The sequence below is a fragment of the Syngnathus leptorhynchus genome, chromosome 9, assembly GCF_054491065.1.
Source record: "Syngnathus leptorhynchus isolate UIUO chromosome 9, UIUO_Slep, whole genome shotgun sequence".
Classification (NCBI taxonomy): Eukaryota; Metazoa; Chordata; class Actinopteri; order Syngnathiformes; family Syngnathidae; genus Syngnathus; species Syngnathus leptorhynchus.
This window is the reverse complement of record NC_141203.1, coordinates 1,003,542-1,025,480: the sequence shown is the minus strand read 5'-3', so window position 1 is coordinate 1,025,480 and position 21,939 is coordinate 1,003,542. Positions and strand designations below refer to the sequence as shown.

The following is a 21,939-nucleotide window of genomic DNA, read 5'->3' as shown; positions in this document are numbered from 1 at the left end:
AATGGTGCACTGCTTCCCCCTCCTGAGACGCCGGATAAAGGACCAGAATTTCCCCAAAGCCGTCCGGAATTCATTCTCCATGGCCTCGCCGAACCTCCCTTGCCCGGTTGGCTGCTCTTGTGACCCAAACTTGATTAAGTGGAAGAGAATGAGATGTGACTATATAAATTACTGTTTAAAAATAACAAATAATTAAAAATAAAACAAATATTTGCTGAACACGGACGGTTCACAAGCACAAAGTAGCTATTGTTATTTTACATTTTATGCCACTGATAGTTAGCTACACTTCAATATGACCATCCGTATGATGTATTCAGAGTGAAGTGTTACGACACACTACCGCAAGGTGCCTTGGTAATGCCGTGCCTTGACCTTAGAATTCTGTGATGAATAAAGTTCTGAATTCATCTAAGGCAATCGTTGATCGTGTTAGATGAGGCTAACCCGATTTATATCCGTTCGTCTTTTAGCCTTCTATCCCAGTATGTGCTGCTCACGTTTCTTCCTTGCATTATTACATCATCCTGTTTGTCCCACTGTTGTTTCAGGAACCAAAGTCTTTTGAATAGAGGTGTGGAGCAGAAATTGTCAATGAGCAAGAAATTGTTTAACTAAAAAAAGATTGGTAGATTCACTGGTCACATGTGCAAGAACTTATATAGTGGAGATCCGCACTGTTAGCTCTGTGATAACCTATTGACGAGTACTGAAGCGTAACCCAACGGTGAGCTGAAGAGGATGAGTTGAGCGAATATCGTGCTTGGACAAAGCATTGTGCAAAGGAGGAGACAAGCCATCCTGACGTCTGTCATCATGTGGAACGTTAGATCTAACCTTAGGAAGATGGACAAGCTTGTGGCGCTGACATGAGACAGACTTCTGGGACATAAACCTGCTGCTTCTTTACTGCTTGATTTGTAGCTGGGACACTGACACTGGAATCGGTCTTGGTCATTTGTGAGGTACTGGTTTGAATCACTCTGCAGTGTGTGTGTTCATGTATATGTTGTTGATATGCTTGAGCACATATAATGGGTGATCTACATTTCTGTGCCCACCTTGCTTGCGATTTCTTTTTTTTTGTTTGATGCTGCAAACTTTCCAATTGTGGTACTAATTTAGGTTACCTGAAGTAAGAACTTTAGGGGGCATGGTAAACACCTTGGGGAAAATACACTTTGAGATAACATATCTGGTCGAAGTAGAATAATTTTTAAACTTCATAAGCGCAAAGATGTTTGTTAATTGTACAAAGTTTCACACATACAAACAAATCCTGACTGCTGCCCTTTTACTTAAATTTGAAGCCCATCAAATTTTATTTTATTTTGTTTTTTATTTAACCTTTATTTACCCAGGCAAACAATTAAGAACAAGTTCTTATTTACAACAGCGGCCTGACCCAAAGAACAATGGCACTTTGAGGGGGATGGGTGATAGAGTGCCAAAAAATAAATAAATACATAAAACAAGGTTATATAAATACACAATCAAAAATAAAGAACAACAACCAAGAACAGTAAAACTATACAATATAACAACATATCTAAACTAACAGCTGCAAGAGTCGGTTTAAACTTGTTGCAATTTTTTTTGAAAACTGTAAATGATATTGTCAGGTTTAAATATGATCAGACATGAAATCAACCGCTAGAACAAAGAGGAGAAGACAACCAGCATAGGTTTACTCGCGAGGAGAACGATAGAGAAAGGAAACTCAGTTACAATCTCCATCATCAGTCCCAACTCCGCGTACTCCTCTTTTTAATGTTTTGGTTGCCCTGGTTACAGAGGCGTTGCTACACTATAGGGAGGGGAGATAGTGGCTGTAGCAACGCTGATTAGCTAAGGAATGTAGTGTGGTGTGATTTAGCACTTAACTGTCGGCCCATGCCCATGCACCGGACTTGCAGAGTCTGTTGTCTTCCTTCAACCAGCTGTCTTCTCCATGGTTGGCCGACTCCTCCTCGACTGTGATCAGATAACTTGAAGCACGTTGAATGCCGCTTTCCTGTGGAACAATGCAACTAAACCTTTGCTAAGTTTATCTTCTTAATAAACTAACACAACACATAATAATGAGGAACTAGTCCTACCTAAACATTTCAACACATATTAAGAAAATGTGAGGTAATTGATATACAGTTCCTTAAACAAGCATTGAGGAAATATGGGATAACTTATATGCGACTACTTCAAACTGTATATAACATTTAACAAAGAAAAACAGTTCCTATCGACAACAATCTATGAATCAAAGCTACATACAGTTAACTAAAAGGAATGAAGTCCCTTTGAACTAAACAAAGAACATCTCGCCTATGCAAAGAAGCTCTGCTCATTGTTAGTGAAGACCTCTTACAAAAACAAACACAAAAGTAACATAAGGACAGGAAGGATACATAAGGCTGACGGGGATCAAAAGACATTCCTTGAACTTAGTTCAAAGGAGAGTCGTAAACACGTAAAAGATGAGGCCTCCAGGTCTGGCAGGCCAAGGATTTCCCGAGATTACTCTAACAGATATGATGACAATAAATTTAAGGGTATTTTGCATAGTATTCCAGTCATATACTGCAGAGAAATGGAAGGAGTTTCGACCGAAAACTGTACGTACTTTGGGTATGGTGAATTTAATAAGATTACTGGACCTTAGATTGCGGGAACAATGATGACGGTGCAGGAGGGAGGTGACGTCCCGAGTATAGATTTGTAAATGAGGTGAAACCAATGGTGAAGTCATCGGGTATGGAGTGATGTCCAATCAATTAATTTATACAAATCACAGTGGTGAGTGGAGAAGTGCACACCTGTGGCAAAGCAGATAGCAGAGTGGTGAAGAGGGTCCAGCTTTTTCAGAGTAGAGTGGGATGCCATCCTATAGATGGTGTTGCCATAATCAAAAATGGGCAGGATGGTCATTTTGACGAGAGAGTGTCTAGCTGCACGGGTGAAGGAGGCCTTATTGCGATAGAGGAAGTTAAGACGTACGGAAGAGGATTAGGGCCAGTGAAGAAAAAAAAAAAACGACTTTAGTCAGGTCAATGAAGGCAGCGACACAAATCTGCTTGGAAGGCAGGGAAGTAATGATATCATCTAGGACCTTCAAAGTAGCTGTCGTGCATCCATAGCCAGGCCTAAATCCAGACTGCAGTTCGGACAGGCTGTTATTTGAGGCCAAAAAAAGACTGAGCTGTTTGTGGACCAGTTTTTCTAAGACCTTAGCCAAGCAGGGCAGGATGGAAATAGGTCTATAACAGTTGGGTCAGAGCCAGAACCTCCTTTAAAGAGTGGAGTAATCAATGCGGATTTCCAGTCTGGAGGAAGGACAGACAACTCCAGGGACATATTAAAAAGCCGTGAGATGGGGGCAGCAATAATGGGAGCAACAATTTTTAAAAATCTTTGGTCCAACTTGTCATAACCCGCCGACTTAGTACTGTCCAGCTTAGAAAGTTCCTCAAAAACCTCTGAGGTCAGGATGGGTCTAAAGGAGAACCTCACCAGGCTAGAACACATAGATGAATGTATAATGGCAGCGGTGGGGGTTATGACTGCGAGGTTAATAGCTGAATTAACAAAATGTTGATTTAAAAGAGAGGCCATAAGAACTGTTTCCTTTTTCAATCACTTTTTGGTTCTTTTATCACAAACAGGGTATTTTAGGTTGCATTACCTGACATGTTTCGGCATGAACTTCCGCCTTCATCAGAGTGTCACTGCTGTAGTTGTGACGCGTCTTTATCAGCTGATCGATGAATGAAGGCGTGACTCACCTGTCAGATTTGACAGATGTGTCACGCCCTCTGGGAACATGGACTGGGTAAAGGCCAGAGTCATCCGCACCAAAGAAAATAAACATCAGCGTTGGATCAGGGAGGCCATTGAGATCCGTAAACGAGGCCCGAGGACCATCAACAGAGACGAGGGAGCCTACATGCTCTCTACCACCTGGAGCAGCATTTTGGAGAGGTGAAGGGACACCAGAGGGCGTGACTCATCTGTCAAATCTGACAGGTGAGTCACGCCTTCATTCATCGATCAGCTGATAGACGCGTCACAACTACAGCAGTGACACTCTGATGAAGGCGGAAGTTCATGCCGAAACATGTCAGGTAATGCAACCTAAAATACCCTGTTTGTGATAAAAGAACCAAAAAGTGAGGCCATAAGAAATTTATTGATAACAACAGTGTCACCAAAAGTCATAGCACTGGGAAATAGGGGAGGTGTCAATTTATTTTCCATGGATTTTACTGTTTTCCAAAATGTTTTGACATCAGAGGAACAGGATGCAAATTTATCCAGAAAATAGGTGACTTTGGTTTTTCTGATTGCCTGTGAACATTTGTCAATCACTTGGAGACTGAGAGGAACGGGCTTTCCGCCATAAATTGTTCTTTTGACGGATTAACACAGCCAGATCTCGGGAAAACCAGGGACTGCAGCGGTCTTTTATTCGCAGTTTAATGAGCGGAGCATGTTTATTGATGATCGTTCCAAAAGTCGATTTGAAGTAGGACCAGGCAGCATCTACAGTAGAAAAAGTGTTCATTTTTTCCCAGCACACTGCAGCAATGTCCTGGAGAAAGGCGTCTAGGTTAAACTTTTTCAGGGAGCGTTTATAGACCATCATAGGTGTCCGTTTAACCGAAGAACCAGAGCGTATGCAAGCAATAGCACAATGATCACTCAGATCTTGGCTAAAAACACCAGACTTATAATTAGAGGGAGTATTTGTAAGGATAACATCTAGCAGTGTGGCAGAAGAAGGAGATTTCAGGTTATGTCTAGTGGGTTCAGATATAATCGATCAGGTTATAAAATATGAAACTCAAGGAATGTAAACAAATACTGCCCGGTAGACCATTTAAACTCACTGTCACACTTAAGTGTAATTAATGTTTTTGGGTATGGCAGCAAAACTGGTTTGCTATGATGGTACCCTAATTAGATTACATTTATATGAAAAAAATATTTGAAGAATGCAGAGAGGCAAACTGAAAGAGGCTTTTAAATGTAATTTACTTGTAATTGTAAAAGGAAATTGTTAATTTGGAATTTATTTGAAAACTGCTTTGAAAATACACATTTTGTTCATAGGGCAAAATAGGTTGGAGGAACAGTAGCACTCGACTGCTTGTGCTTGCAACTGATGATGGATTTCATATGGCTGGAGATGGAAAATTGGCTGGAATCCTGGAACCAAATGATGAACAGTGCCACATGAGCAACACTCTTTATACCAAGAACAATGAAATGGTATGTGCAGGCACACATGATGATGGGCATTCAATATCCAGGGTCTTTGTCACAGCTACTTGGTGGTGTGCATCAAGTATGGTTATACATAGAGTATATATTATTCATCAGTTTTTTAACAAAACAATTTAACAAGATATATTATTACTATGTGATTAAACTTTGTTTTTACAAATGCTTAGATTCAGTTGGGCAATATGTTTGATCATGTATTGCAATCTTGTATTGTCTCTTCAGAATACGTATAGTAATGTAAACCTAATGTGTTTAAAGTGGTATTTTCTATATTTATTGGAGAATTACTGTTTGTTGGGAGTTGATTATGGGCCAGTAGGCTCCATGATGGTTGGAGAAAACTATGACACCTGGATAAGCAAATGCAAGTGCATTCATTCATTCGTTTGTTTGTTCGTTCGTGCATCCGTTCGTTCGTTTGTTCGTTCATTCATACAGTTGTTCAATCATTCATTCAATCATTCATTCATTTTCTTAACCGAGCAGGAGTTGCGGGGGAAGCAGCTTCAGCAAGGAAGCCTAAGCATCCCTCAATTTTTGTTCTCGGGGCCTCCTTTCAGTGGGACATGCTCAGAATACCTCACCAGGGAAGTGTACAGGGGTTTTTGTACAGAGCCACCTCATCTGGCTCCTCTTAATTTAATGGAATAGCAGCTCGACTCAGAGTCCCTACCGGAAGACCAGGTTTCTCACCTTATCTATAAGGGAGAGCCTGGATACATTGCGAGGTAAGCGCATTTGCTTGCATCGTTATTCTTGTTGTTCCTGTCACGCCCGACAGCTCATGACCATACGTGAGTATAGAAACGTAGATTGACTTGGAAATCCAGCCATGCCTTCTGGCTCAGCTCCTTCTTCACCATAACGGACCGGTACAGAGTACGCATCACAGCAGACGCTGCACCGATCTGCCTGTCAATCTCACATTGTAAATCAAGAGCCATGCCTTCCGGCTCAGCTCCTTCTTCACCACAACGGCACAGAATAGGGTTGTCACAAGAACCGATACTTCTGTATCGTAAAATACGTAATATGTAAAATACGTCAATACCTGCTTTTTGTGGTACCGTCAGAACAGAATATTTAACTTTTCACTCAGCGAGCTGTGTTGATTCTTGCCGGAATTGAAGGGGACACTATATACATGCGAGCAGCACGAAGCAGCTGTCAGCGACACTGAAGACAAAGAAAACTTTAGATCTTTCATAACAATGGCTTCATCAAGTGGGAGTGGAAGACCAACACGCCGGCTTGTTGAGAAGCCTGGTCGCTCAAAGAGTATTGTGTGGAAATACTTTGCATTCGAGGCAGATGCAACCGGAGCAATTATAGATTTGTCCGTTTGGTATCACTCTTATGCCACGTTACGTTATAAATATGTTAACCCGAGTATGCCTACGTGCCGTCATTTTGGCACGTGTCAGCTGGGGCGATACGGTTACCAAATGTATTTAATGTCGAACACATAGACAAAGTGCGCAGACAAACGCTCAAATATGCAAAATTACGTTTGGGCACATGTTGAGGGTGTGTGCGCAAGCCTTCTTGGCTATAGCAGATGGATTATTGATTTTAAAAGTAAGTGGATTCTGTTGTTATTTTGTTTTTTACCGTGGTAAAACGAATTAGTATCGAGAATCGTGGAAAATCACTGGTATTGGTACCGACCACTGAAATTTTGATATTGTGACAACCCTAATACAGAGTCCACATCGCAGCAGATGCTGCACGCCTGTTGATATCTCACTCCATCCCACCCTCACTCTTGAACAAGACCCCGATATTCTCGAACTCCTTTACTTGGGGCAGGATCTCATCCCTGACCCTAAGAGGGTATTCCACCCGGTTCCGACTGAAGACCGTGGTCTCAGACTTGGTGGTGCATATTTTCATTGATGACTTCAAACTCAGCTGTGAAATGCTCTAGGGAGAGTTGGTGATCAATGCAATGTTGAGGCCATCAAACTGGACCCCCTCAACACCTCGTCCGGGCAAGGGAAAACCAGATCAATTGATTTTACTCATCATAAGGGGTCTTGAATCATGCTTTGTCTTGTCCCTTACGTAGGACCTGTCAAGTATTGTGATGGATGTATGCCATCATTGATGATGTAACCAGAGGTGATGCAATGAGATGATCCATTTAGCCATGTGTGTTGGAGTGATGGCACAAGTAGTACCGTGTTTTTCAGACTATAAGTCGTGTTTTTTTTTATAGTTTGGTTGTGGGGGCGACTTATAATTAAGAGCGACTTATATGTGAAATTATTCACAAATTTTCAAAATTCAAAAATCCGCGATGTAGTGAAACCGTGATAAACGAACCGCGATGTAGCAAGGGATTACTGTAATTAGGAACTGCAACTTACATCAGCGGCGCGGCGCATACGCGGCGGTGTTTACATAAAGGACAAAGGATCACGGGATTTAATGACTTGGAGTGACAGAGATTGTTTGATAAAATTGTTGTTTGTAATTCTATGAACCTGTGGAATAATTTGAATTGCAACCGCCGTCAGCGGCGCGGCGCACACCGGCATTGTTGACATAAAGGACGATCAATGGATTTTATGATTTGGAGTGACACAGATAAAGGTTTGATAAAGGTGTTATTTACGTTATAGTTTTTTGAATAACTGTCAATGTTACGTCAGGCCCATTCTCAGCTCTTTGTGTGTGTTTATGTCATGTTAGCGTACCGTATCGTTTAGCCCGTTGTTGCTCGTTCATGTCTGTTCTTGGTGTTGGATTTTGTCGAATAAATTTCCCCCAAAATGCGACTTGTACTCTGGTGCGACTTGTTTGTATGTTTTTTTCACTTTATTGTGCATTTTATGGCTAAAGCAACGTATATTCCGGAGCGACTTTTAGTCTGTAAAATACGGTATATGTGTGAGGTGGGTTGTTCCCAGGCAGATTGGCGTTGTTGTAATCCCAAATTTCTGCACTAGACTGTGATCAAATTGACTTTGTTGTAATCCCAAATTTTGGTACTAGAGTGTGATCAAATTGGCCTTGTTGTAATTCCAAATTTAGACAGCAGATGATGCCAAATCTTGAAATAAGACCTATCCAAAGTTGCACACACAACTATAGATCCAATGTACTTTTAGTTATTTTTGCTTTCCACTAAATATATAACCTGTGTTGGAATTTATTTCTAAATCAACATAAACTCAAGTTAGTAATCTGACTCCAATTTGTGACCTTACCCAACTGCCACTCATCCAACAATATGCGCGCTCGTTCTGCAATAGAAAGGTATCAGGAAGCCGGCATTTTCACACACGAGTGGATTTATTCCTAACACACAGATCTAATACAAGCACCTGGGTCTCGGGTCCCTCTCAATACAGCTCTATACGCCTCTGTTGCCACCAGCAGACGTACTCTCCATTCGAGTTGCCCAGCAATGATTTATACTACACAATATGCAAATGGCACAGCAACAAGGCATCCTAGCATTATTCTATTGGCTATGTGTATACTGTAGTTAACTTAAAGTTGGTTTCATTGGTCTTTCTTCCCCTGGAGAGTCACTTGCTGGCTCCTCCTGGTTGTGGTTTTCTCACATTTGTTGTCCACCAGCTGCCACTGGGTGATCTTGTCTCTGCATCCTTCTTGCGGTTAACACCGTTTGTTCTGAAACGTTCCGTTCTTCCAACACCCTTGCACCACACATCTTATCTTGTTCCATCTGTCACACACTCAGCACTTTACTTTTTCACACTTTCATACACAGGATGTTAGCAACTACTTTAAGCTCAAACTCTTATGTTCCTTTACCTGTAACAGCTTCACAGATTAGTCACGTATGTTAACGTAGGGGTACCCATGATCATAAAATGTTATGTTTCATGTGTTAAGATGATATTTGTTAACGTAAGAGTGCCCACGATCATAAAGTGTTATGATTCATGTGTAAAGATAATCACAGTTTAGTAAGTTTGGTGTTACATATGTTAATCAATTGTTTATGTTAATCAATATTCCGTGTATGATGATTGTGGATGTATAAATTTGTTAGTTTGGGTCGAAATATAAACTAAGGAGAGTTTCTACCATTTAAACGGAGAGTCGGTCTCTGAATGGGCTCGGTTTTGACAGACCGGACTTAGGACCATGGGCGGCCCTGCCAGATGCATAAAACCCCAGACAATTTAGCTCCTAGAATAGACATGCAAACGCCGCCATCACGGTAAGGTGATGATGACTCATGGAGGGGTAAAAAAAAAAATCAAGCACACATAAAAAAAAATAAACATACAATTTCCACACAATAGTCCTAAATTAAATCTTGCTGTCCAATAGTGCTAACATCATATGCCACGCAGCTGCCCTTTAATTGAAATACAGCATGTAATAGCAATATAGTATGTTAAACTGTAATTACTAATTACATGATGAATATGATGCAGTAACATATGCGTGTAAATGTTTAACTATATTAATGTGAAGGACTACCCCTCTGTTGGACAAGTAGCCATGCAGTTGGAAAAAGAACATATCCAACCAATCTTTGCTGTGACAAGAGACGTGGAAAACACGTACAAGGTAAAATCTTCTTATCAGTATCTGTATCTTTTCATCGATATAGTGTGGTGGGGTGTTGAATGATTTTTTAACCACATTTCCCATTTTCTTAAAGCAACTCTCCAGAATGATTCCAAAATCTGAGGTGGGAGTTCTGTCACAAGATTCTGGAAATGTTGTTCAATTGATTGAAAAAGCATATAATGTAAGTCTTGAACTATAATTATTTTCAGTTTTCAAAAAGCAATTGTAATTTTTATTTCTGTATTGGAATCTTGCATAATCCTTCAAAACAATTGTATTTGCAGAGATTGTCCTCCAAAGTTACCCTAACTCATGATACTCTCCCTGAAAATGTAAGAGTTGTCTACACTCCACGCTGTGATAATGCAAAACAAGAAGGGGACAATAAAGGCGTTTGTGACAATGTTCATGTGGGACAGAAGGTCAGTTCTTTGTAGTGTTCTAAAGTTTAGTTATATTATATAAAATACAATGAAAATTTATGGTACTGTATGGTACGGGACTGTATTGTACCAGGGATGCATATGGGATTTTGGAAGTACGGAGGGCATGGTTATTACATATTTTCAGTCTTTTATTATTGTGACTTTCCTCAACATTACAGAGCAATTGTAACTGCCACATCTCTGCAATAGGCATAGGATGTGATAATGCTCTTAAATTCAGTTTTTGAGAAAACACTGTGATTATTGTTTTTGGTGTTTCTTCATTTGTTCTCTTATTTCTGAACACTATAACAGGCACTGCATGGCTACCTGTTTCTTTTAGGACCTGAACCTGGACTAGGCGTGCACGAACAGCGCTTGAAGCTCAATTAATGTGTCCCGCAAAATCAATGCTTAGAATCAAATTCTGACCATCATAAGTCCTGATGTATATTGGGCCTTCAAAAGTAATGTATTGAGAGCCATTCTCACGTTCACTTGAAAGTGCCCACACGTGATTATCAATTACAAATTGACAGAGCCTCATTGTAAACTAGTCATTGACTGACGGCTTAAGTGAAGACACTGTAGGAAGCGTTCACAAGGTTGCGACAACCACAAAGTTAAGGCAGCACATGAAAATGAGAGACTGCAACAAAAAGAGAGTTACCGTATTATCCTGAATAAAAGACGATGTTTTTTGCATTGAAATAAGACTAAAAAAGTGGGGGTCGTCTTACATTCGGGGTCTAGACATTATACCCATTTACTTGTGCGCAGCGGTAAGTTAAAGGTTGCTGGTATGGACTGAGTATGTTGCTGTGATCGTCTGCGTCTTTGACACAAAATGAGTACCGTATTGACCCGAATATAAGGCGACCCCGATTATAAGAGGACCCCCTCTTTTTCAGGACTCAAGTTTGAAAAAAGCCTTTTTCAGTTTTATTTCAATGAAAAAAACCTCATCTTATATTCGGGCCAATACGGTATATACCGTTTGTTACTACTGTCCACTGTTGTGCCATTTGTCCGACCGTGGTTTGCTTCGTGTGCCGTTTGATTGACAGCTGGCACGCTCCTTTATGTTTCCCTCGCATCGTACGAGCAGTGTACATGCAGGACCACAGCCGTTACACAGCGGCACGGCGACTAATGGTCGCCAGCAAATGTATTTTGTTGTCTCGCTGACTTATGTTTGGTGTGTTGCCGAGGGTATTTCATTTATGGTTATTTATAGCGGAACCAATCCGCGCAGTTAGTTATGTAATGTGTGCCATCTACTAGTGTTGTGTGACGTCAGAAGTTGAGCGTTGACTTACGTGCTGTATTTCTGTTTGTTGCAGAACCACACACACACATACACACATACACACACACACACAGTCACACACACAAACACACACACAAACACACACACAAACACACCCTTCACACGCTTCATACTATAATCACACACACAAGAATCACATTCACACACCCAAAGACTAACCCATGTACACTACACATACCTGCTCTCACATCCTTACGACCAAACGTGTGCCTGTACCCTTTTGCCAGTTTGCCTGTATGCCCCTATGAGCCACAGTGCCTGTTACTTTTTTGCCAGTAATTCAGTAAAGTAATCAAAACTGAACCACGTCTTCCCTCCTGTGTTCTGACGGACACCCGGGAGCGAAAAGAGCATAATCATCCGAGCCAACCCCCTATACAGTCCTCAGGCTCCCTAACAATAGCGGTAGCAGTTTGCATTATTTTATTGTAATGTTTTTCCTTATTCAAATTTGATTCAAGACTAGTTACAGTTAGACTTCACTTTGATGGTTAATGCAGTTATTGCAATTTTGTTGTTTTATCACAGTAGATTGGCTTATTTACATTTCAAAAACTAGAAGCCATTCATTTACAAATGTGATTGCACTTTAGTTTACATATTTAAATGTTCAGATATTAAGATGTGATAGACAGTTTTTGCATGATTTGAATGAGGCAAAATAATATGCTTTTTCTCTCGAATATATTGTTATAATAATTTGTTTCAGATGTAATGTTAGAGATGTTCCCACTCTAACTTATTTTGCAAGAACCACACGGGAGACAGTATGCCCTTTAAGCACTTGCAAGTGGAGAGCCTGTTCGTTACTGTAGGTACAGCAATGTTCGAACCAATTCTGCCGTTAGTCTCTTACAAGAGCATATTTATTGAGAACAAGTAGGGTGGGGGTGACATTGGACATGTTTGGTGGTCACCTCAGCAACTGGTTCATCAGTGCGGAGGATCCCAGCTCATTGTTTTACAAGGTCGTGGAAATAGAAACTAGTGGAGTATTTTAGATAACTAACTAAGCAAGAATGTTTCCACACCATTTGGAAAGTTTCAACAACTGAATGGTTAAACTTTTCAGAGTCAAGGAAAGGTAAAAGGTTTAAGCAAAGTTAATAATTGTAGTCTACATTCCAACATAATCATGAGAGCAAGATAGTTTGTAAACCCTAACAGTAATCATTTTCTGTATAAAAATGTTATTTGGTGTTCAAAAAGTCTGTTTTCAAACTTGAGTCTTGAAAAAGAGGGGGTCGTCTTGTAATCAGGGTCGTCTTATATTCGGGCCAATACGGTATGTCTGTACACATTGATCAGCTGCACAAACCTCTTTTAAATTTTCCCATTGTCAATCTTAACTACACAAAATGTCTCTTCTCAAAACATCTCTCGCTCACGCTCTCTCTCTCTTTTTCTCTACACTCTACACGCTGGAAAATTTTCAATTGTGAGAATAATTCATGTTTTATGAAATGATTAAATGACATTTTTTAAAGCTCTTTTCTGAATGGCTCTTAAATTTTTCCCCACAGATTTCTTTTGATGTGTCAGTAACAGCAGACTCATGCATGGAGAACAAGACATTCACTATCAGACCACTTGGTATTAAAGACACATTGATGGTGACCTTATCGACAAGTTGTGACTGTCAGTGTAAAGATCCAAGCGAAAGTAGCCAACAATATTGTAATGGCAAAGGAAGAATAAACTGTGGTATTTGCAGGTAAGCTATATGCTTTCATTGATCACATATTTATCATTTGTCTGTCAACACTTTTCTTTCCCAAAGGACAATCCGGTTTTAATTCAAATATATTCATTATACTATAAAGAGAACCAGAAAACACACATGCATACACAAGCAATATATCTTGCTCATTGGACACGGATTTGGTACTGTGCAACAGAGGTGGTTCGTGCCTTTCTCATGAGCATATTACAGTGGAGGGATGCAGAGAAGCATTTCTCTCATTACACTGCATTCCAAATTTGTTCAAAGTATTTGCCCTCTTTCCTCAAATTTTTACTTTTTTTTGCAGTTTCCCCACGTTAACATTTAAGATCATCAAACAAATATATATGTATATCAAAATAGGATAACACAAGTAAACATAAAATGCATGTTTTGTCTTTAACAAAACACGTGTTTTTCTGTATTGAGAAAAAAATAACTAAGTAAACTGGCCCTGTGTGGGGAAAAGATTTGCCCCTTAAATCTTATAACCTGTGTGGGCCACCCGCAGCTGGAATGAAGTGCATTAGTCCAGCTTGTCTTACAGAAAGCATTCTGCATATAGGGCTCTAACAAAATGTCCATAGATTTTTGTCAGTGGCACTAATTTGAGTTCATTAACCTGTACAGATGACAGACAAATCCAATGAGAAATTTGGTCACGAAACACTTATAGAACTTTTTTTTTTTTGAAGCAAAACAACCAAACTGTTTTACTGTAACAGGCAATTGTAGGTGTTTAAAAGGCAGCTCAAGCTAGGTAACACGAATTTCCAAACTAGAGGAGGCTGAAAATATGTTTGGGAATTTATTTACCAGGAGGCACTTAACACAAGGCAGGAATTGAGACAATAATTGAAACAAAAACAACAAATAATTTAAACACAAAACAAAAAACCCCACACTGGCACACTGGTTTTGTTAGCATGTCCGCCTCACAGTTCAGAGATTATGGGTTCGATTTCACCTCCAGCCCTCTCGTTGTGGAGTTTGCATGCTCTACCCGTGCCAGCCCTGGTTTCCCCCAGGAACTCTGGTTTCCTCCCACATCCCAAAAACATGCTTGGTAGGTCGAGTGAGCACTCCAAATTGCCCATAGGTATCAGTGCAAGTGTGAATGGTTGTTCATGTCTGTGTGCCCTGCGATTGGCTGGCAACCAACAACATACAACCAACATGGTGCCATACAATTTGATCAATGTCAAGGTCATATAAATAGTGAGATAAAAAAAAACAGTGAGGGGTTCATAACAGTGACCAATCCTTTGACAATGAACCCTGTTACACCAATGAGCCTTAAATCCTCAATGGCATATATCAATAAAGTAATCCTTTTGCGTAGCTTTTACCCATTTTGCCTAGCTTTTACCCACATGTCATGGAGAGCAGTGGTTGACACAATCTCGTTTTGGTCGACGTCTGGGGTTCCGCCGACTGCAGCCGTGATTCAAAGCAGCGAGAGAAAGTACGTCATTACGCCGCCGCCGCACATTAAATTGCGTCGTCCAACAGGTGTTGTGCCAAAGTAGGTTCACTCGTGAAGATTTGATTTCCCTGCCGCAAGAGCGCGCACGCCTTGTTTGGAAAGCGGTGGAAAGCGAAAACCCGATGCCGTGCGGCTACAGCACTAGGTTGCTTTCAAAAAAAACATGAAGAACACAAGTTTGCGTCAGTCAATTTTCATTTTTAGAAAGGGTTTATTTCATTCTATTTAAGTTCATTCGCGTTCTGCCGTTGACACGAGGTGCGTTCAAGGACCTATCGTACAGACGGAACGCTCATTCACTTCACTAAAAAGCAATGATATACAGTGGAGCCTCGGTTTTCGAACACAATCCGTTCCAGAAGGCTGTTCGAGAAGTGAATCATTCAAATTCCGAATCATGTTTTCCCATTACAAATAATGTGAAATAAAAATGTAATCCGTTCCAAGCAAAAAAAAAAAAAAAAACCACGTCATTTTTTCATTTGCGCATTTTTGTCCGATCGCGCAACTGCACCGCACCGCCGAACGCGCAACTGTAGCGCGTTGCCAACCAGCAACTGCACCGCGCTGGTCGCATTATTGTGACAGAGCGGCCGCTGAAATTTAGAAAATATTTTGAAAGTCCTGATGTACTTTCCAAAATTTAAGTGGACCTCAGTGCGCAGGAAGTTTAATTTTGGGCGATCGCGCAACTGCAGCGCACCGCCGAACGCGCAACCCTGGCGCGTCACCGACTGCGCAACTGCACCGCGCTGGTCGCATTATTGTGACAGAGCCGTCGCTGAAATTTTGAAAATATTTTTAAAGTCCTGATGTACTTTCCAAAATTTAAGTGGACCTCAAAGTGCAGGGAGCTTAATCTTGTCCATCGCGCAACTGCAGCGCACCACCGCACGCGCAACCGTAGCGCGCAGCCGACCACGCAACTGCACCGCGCTGGTCGCATTATTGTGACAGAGCGCTCGCTAAATGTAGAAAATATTTTTTAAGTCCTAATGGACTTTCCAAAATTTAAGTGGACCTCAGTGCGCAGGGAGCTTAATTTGTTCCGATTGCGCAACTGCACTGCGCTGTTTGCGTTATTGTGACAGAGCTGTCGCTAAAATTTAGAAAATATTTTTAAAGTCTGAATGGACTTTCCAAAATTTAAGTGGACCTCAGTGCGCAGGGGAGCTTAATTTGGTCCGATCGCGCAACCGCAGCGCGCGGGCTGGGCGCTCAGTGTCGCATTGCTTTAGGAGCGTCTTTGGGTTTTCGGATGGCTTTACTGCTCCCACTTGCTTCCTTTGGAGGATATGATTAGAGTTGATGCAATCCTCAGAGTAACGAGAATGTAATAACGGACGGAGTCAGTTGGCATGTGCTTCCTCTCGGTTCATCTCGTGAGGTTCGACAACCAAATTTCGTCCGACATCCAAAGCAAGAAAATCTCGAATTTATTGTTCGAATACCGATTTGTTCGAGAACCGGGACGTTCGAAAACCGAGGCTTCACTGTAATTACGTGAGCTCTGCATAAACCTCGATGCAAAGGAGCTCCACCGTTTGTGGGAGCATTACATGCTACAAAGAGTATATATTACAAAGGAGACCTTATACTTCATTGTGATCATCATTTTTATTATTCAGCTATTTTCAAAGCAACGGTAAAGGTCACTGAGACGCGGCGGTAACAAAGCAGCAACACGGTCGCACAGCACTAACAGGGCTAGGTTTAAAAAAAATACCAATAAAAGTCACTGAGAGGCGTCTTCATCTTCCTCCTGTGCACTGAAACTATCGAAGTCTTCCTCCTCAGTGTCGGATTGTAACAGCGTCAGATATACTTCGCCCCACACAATTTCTCAGTCTCTCTTTTGTTGTCACTTTTATGCATTTCTTCTAGCATTTTCCATGATGAGGGTCTGTTCATGCAAATTTTATTCACGCACAAAGCACAAAGTTACATTAAACTAGCGAGCTACCCGTATAGCTCCAGAGTAGACGTGACCGGGAAATAAAGAAAGAAAAGGGTGACGCAACAAGAGGTCATCAACAATAGCCCAGTCCCCCCTAGTGACCAGAAGAAACCTCTACAGTGCATGAGCAGCTTTAGTTCCTACGTTAAGAGCCAAATCGACTGCCTTTAACTTAAAAGCGGCATCATATGCATTTCTTTTGTCCCCAATAATGAGGGTTTGTGAATTTGGGTGGAGTATGCTTGATTGACGCATCACCTGACTACGTCAGAGAAGGAAGCGAAGAAATTCTTGTTTTCTGGGTTGCCTACGATGCTTAGTCAACCTCCTGTTTTTTTTTTTTAATGTACCGCAAAGGATTCAGTTTTTGTTGATCATGGTGGCGCTTATAGACAAAAAGCAGTAGTTTTCTATGAAGTCGACCATTAGTGCCAGCGCGCAGTGTCGTGAAATCCTGAGCACAAATTCCAAAAAAAGGAGTATTCCTGTCATTTATCAAATTGTCCTCACGCCTGTGCGCATGAAGGAGCCTCACTGAGCCTGCTTTGTATATGCTCCTGGGGATTACATTATTCTAGGGCAGTGGTGTCAAACTCGTTTTTTTTGCGGGCCATATTGTAGTCATAGTTTCTTTCGGAGGGCCATTATGACTGTCAACCCAAATAAATGTATGAGCAACTCACATTATATACAGTATAAGCTACAAAACAAACTGACAAATAACTCTTTTTCAAATCAGACTAGTAAAAAATTGGTTTTATATTTTTAAAAGTGAAGACAATTTTGCAATTCTTTTAATGACACGAATTTGATGCACAATTTGTCTTTGCGGGCCACATAAAATGATGTGGCGGGCCGTATCTGGCCCCCGGGCTTTGAGTTTGACACGTGTGTTCTAGGGAATTTTTTCCCCTTCTTGATCATTCTAGTCAATTCTTGCACTGACTGATCACTCATCCTTTCAAGCCTGTCCATAAATAAACCTTCTCTTGACAGCGATATTGATAACTAAAGCTGTTATATTCTACACTTGGATATTTTTTTAATCCCCAAAAAATACACCATACAATATGTTTGTATATTGTATCTAATATTCTTAAAATGAAAAATGTCTCCGCTCCACCGGCTCCCTGGTCAGTGAATTTCGCTGATACACATTGCCCACGGCCATGCCTTCATCGACACACATTGCCCACAGCCATGCCCCACAATAATTAGCGCTCATCACCTGCTCATCAGGACACCTATTTAAACACCACCCTCCTGTCACACTCCGTCAGTTCGTCTTTGTTGCCAACTCTCCCACTCTCTGACTGTTCCCCAACTGACTCCTGTGACTGTCTGACCACAACCGATCCTGAACTCTGCCCGGCCTGCCCTATTGCCTGTCCCTGACCACAATTTCGCTGTATCCCGTCTGACTCAACAAGGCCAGTCCTCATGCTCCGTTTTGCTCCTACCTGCCTATGCCTGCCTGCCTGCTTGCCTGTCTGCTCACCTGCCTGCCTCCACTCCGTGAGCAATTAGCCGTGTCCTGGCACTTGTCAATCTTGCTCTGTGCTGCGTCTTTGCACAAACAGACTGTAAAACTCATCAAATAAATCACAAAATGAAAAGATGATAATGCCTATCTCCGTTGATATATATGAATATAAATGCAAAGCTGTTTCTAGTTAAATGGTGCAGCAACTAGCAACTGAATAAAAACTGTAAGTAAAGAGAATATAATTGGACATAAGGGTTGTGTGTAATCACTGGTCAGGTCAGTATCAAGCCTTGGCGTTCTCTGTCATTTATATTTGGAATTACAAAGGCCAATTTATCACACTTTTGTGTCAAAATTTGGAATTCCAACAAAGCCATTTTACCTGGGACAAACCCAGCACTCACATAACATCAAATAGCATCTTTTCAACAGACATGGCACGCAAAATACAAGTCAGTTTCTATCATCAAAATATTATGCCGAAATAAACAAGTCAACATAGCACACTGCCATCACAACACTGCTGGTCATGTCTGGCACGGTTCCTTGTAAGGAGTAGTTTCAACTCCACGGTTTGGCAGAACTTTGCTCACGTCCCAGGGACCTCAATTTTTGAGGCTGCCAAAAAGACCTGTAGTTTCTAGGTGGTCTAGGTGCCTAGTGTGGCAGCAATCCCTGAAGCTGGTGGCGAGGGGATGCTCTCAAGCTGAAGAGTCTCATCAAAGTCCAAAAAGTCAAAGTCCGCTTTATTGTGAATTTCTCCACATGCCAAGGCACACAAAGAGATCGAAATTACGTTTCCCACGTCCCACGGTGACTAGACACAGTACACAACACTCACATCAAATAGCACAAAGAGTAAAAACAAACAGACAAGAGCAACGAATATGTAATAAGCAAATAACCCAAATAAATAAACAATAAATAAATAAATAAATAGACAAATAAGAGCAGCAAAATGGAGCAAGCGCGCTAATAGCAGCCAGCCAGATCATAGCGCAAAAGAACAGGACGTCATGTAGCAGAGGGTGGAGGGAATTCAGGATCCGGACAGCTTGGAGCACGAAGCTGTCTCTGAGTCTGGTGGTGCGGGAGCGCAGGCATCTGTATGTCTTCCTAGAGGGCAGAAGTACAAACAAAGAGTGAGTGGGGTGACTCACATCACACACAATCGCGGCCGCTTTGCGGGTGAGACGGGAGGCGTAAACTTCCTTCAGGGAGGGGAGTGGAGCCCCGATGATTTTACTCGCAGTGGTCACTATGCGCTGCAGGGCCTTCATGTTGTACTCAGAGCAGCCACCACTCCACACAGCGATGCAACTGGAGAGGACGCTCTCAATGGTGCCACGGTAGAATGTGGTCATGACGGCGGGAGGAGCACTTGCTTGCCTGAGTTTCCGCAGAAAGTACAGGCGGCGCTGAGCCTTCTTCGCCAGCGACGCAGTGTTGGTGGTCCAGGAGAGGTCCTCACTGATGTGCACCCCCAGGAATCTGGTGCTGCTCACTCTCTCCACCACAGCACCGTCGACGGTCAGCGGCAGGTGGTGGGTGTGACCCTTCCGGAAGTCAATGACAATCTCCTTGGTCTTGTTGACGTTCAGCAGAAGGTTGTTGTCCCTGCACCATGCGGCCAAAAGGTCGACCTCCGATCTGTAGTGAGTCTCGTCGGCACCGGTGATCAGACGCACCACAGTCGTGTCGTCGGCATATTTCAGCAAGCGGTTGCTGCTGTAGGTCGCAGTGCAGTCATGCGTCAGCAGGGTGAAGAGCAGCGGACTGAGCACGCAGCCTTGAGGGGCCCCCGTGCTCAGCGTGATGCTGCCGGAGACATTGTCGCCCACATGCACTACTTGAGGCCTTCGACAGAGGAAGTCTAGTAGCCAGTTGCAAAGGGAGGTACTGAGGCCCAGCTTGTCAAGTTTGCAAATGAGACGCTGTGGAACAATGGTGTTGAATGCAGAGCTGAAGTCGACAAACAGCAATCTCACATACGAGTCCCTGTTTTCCAGGTGGGTGAGGGCAGAGTGGAGGGCAGAGCAGATGGCATCCTCAGAGGACCGATTGGGTCGGAAGGCAAACTGAAAGGGGTCCACGGTGGGGGGAAGAACAGATCTGACGTCCGCCAGGACAAGCCTCTCAAAGCACTTCATGACGATGGGGGTCAGTCCCACAGGGCGGGAGTCATTGAAGCAGGAAGGAGCAGGATTTTTCGGCACAGGTATGATGGTGGCAGCCTTGAAGCATGACGGGACGACGGCCTGCCGCAGGGAAATGTTAAAGATGTCCGTGAAGACATTCATCAGCTCCTCAGCGCAGTCCTTCAGCGCCCGTCCCGGGATGTTGTCCGGGCCCGCCGCCTTACGGGTGTTGACAGCAGAAAGCGTCCTCCTCACGCTAACGGCAGAGAGGCACAGGGGCTGCTCGTCCGGATGGGGAGGGGTCTTCAGCGGGCGTGTCGTTCTGTGAGTCGAAGCGAGCAAAGAAGCGGTTCAGTTCGTTGAGCAGAGGGACGTCGCCCTCACATCTCTGCGGCGCGGGCTTGTAGTCCGTGATGGTCTGAATGCCTCGCCACAGGACCCGAGCATCCCCGCTGTCCTTGAAGTGGGCATTAATCTTGGAATCTTGCATCTTTGATGCCCCGGGACAGTTTCGCCCTAGCTGATCTCACGCCCGCTTCATCCCCAGCCCTGTAGGCTTTGTCTCTGGCCCTCAGCAGCCCGAGGACAGCCCCTGTCAGCCATGGCTTCCAGTTAGCCCGAGTGACGACATACTGTGTGAGGGTCACATCATCAATGCACTTAGCGATGTAAGAGGTCACAGAGTCAGCATACTCCTCAATGTCCGTCCGATTGTCGCAAGTGGCTGCCTGCTTAAACATTTCCCAGTCAGTAGTGCCAAAGCAGTCTCGTAGCGCATCAGAGGCCCCCTCAGGCCACACCCTAACTCGTTTGCGAAACGGCCTGGAAGTTCTCACTCTCTATCTGTACGCGGGGGTAAGCAGATTGGTGACGTGGTCAGAAAGTCCGATGTTGGGGAGGGGGGTGGCCTTGAAAGCTCCTTTGTGTGCAGTGTAGACCAAGTCCAGGAAGCTGCCACCACGCGTTGGAAAAGTAACATGCTGGTGAAGCTTTGGAAAGACAGACTTCAGGTCAGCATGATTAAAATCACCAGCAAAGATGATGAGACCATCATCTGGCCGCTTTAGTGTACTGGACTCAGGGGGCTTTGATGCTGAGCGAACTTTCTCCAGATCCAAATTGAATTCGTCAACATGGTGCTGTGGGAGCTAGGGTGTTGAGCAAAGGCTCACAAACCGAAAGGCACACACTGATTGCTCTGCTGTAATTGACACCCCTCCCCCCTCTACGAGGCTTCTATCATAATAATATAATACATTTATTTATAGAGAGCCTTTCAGGCAATTCAGCACAAGTGCTTTAGTAAAAGCAATCAAACAGACATGGGAAAATTAAGGAATTACATAAAGATAAATTACATTAATAAAAGAAGGAAATACTAAAAGATTATTAAAGAAAAATATTAATCCAAATACACTGGCTCAATAAAATTATTTAAACCATAAAATAAGCAAAAATAAGCCGATAAAGATGCTGTTCTGCTGGTACCCAGCGGCAGACAAAGGCATCTGCAGCACTGAAGGCATGCTTCGCCTCTGCTTCCATCCTCCAGATAAC

The 21,939-nt window shown here is 42.7% G+C and overlaps 1 protein-coding gene across 5 annotated transcripts in view; it reads left to right on the top strand.

Annotated features, from left to right (window-relative positions):
• The window catches only part of itgb2 (integrin, beta 2), a 105,755-nt gene that overhangs the window by 60,219 nt on the left and 23,597 nt on the right, over nucleotides 1–21,939 (top strand). For all 5 annotated transcript variants that reach the window (XM_085919935.1, XM_085919938.1, XM_085919936.1 and 2 more), the window contains 5 exons: nucleotides 5,107–5,265; nucleotides 9,739–9,834; nucleotides 9,929–10,018; nucleotides 10,122–10,259; nucleotides 13,116–13,306. In XM_085919935.1, the coding sequence (XP_085776061.1) occupies nucleotides 5,107–5,265; nucleotides 9,739–9,834; nucleotides 9,929–10,018; nucleotides 10,122–10,259; nucleotides 13,116–13,306 (674 nt within the window). The remainder of the gene's footprint in view (nucleotides 1–5,106; nucleotides 5,266–9,738; nucleotides 9,835–9,928; nucleotides 10,019–10,121; nucleotides 10,260–13,115; nucleotides 13,307–21,939) is intronic.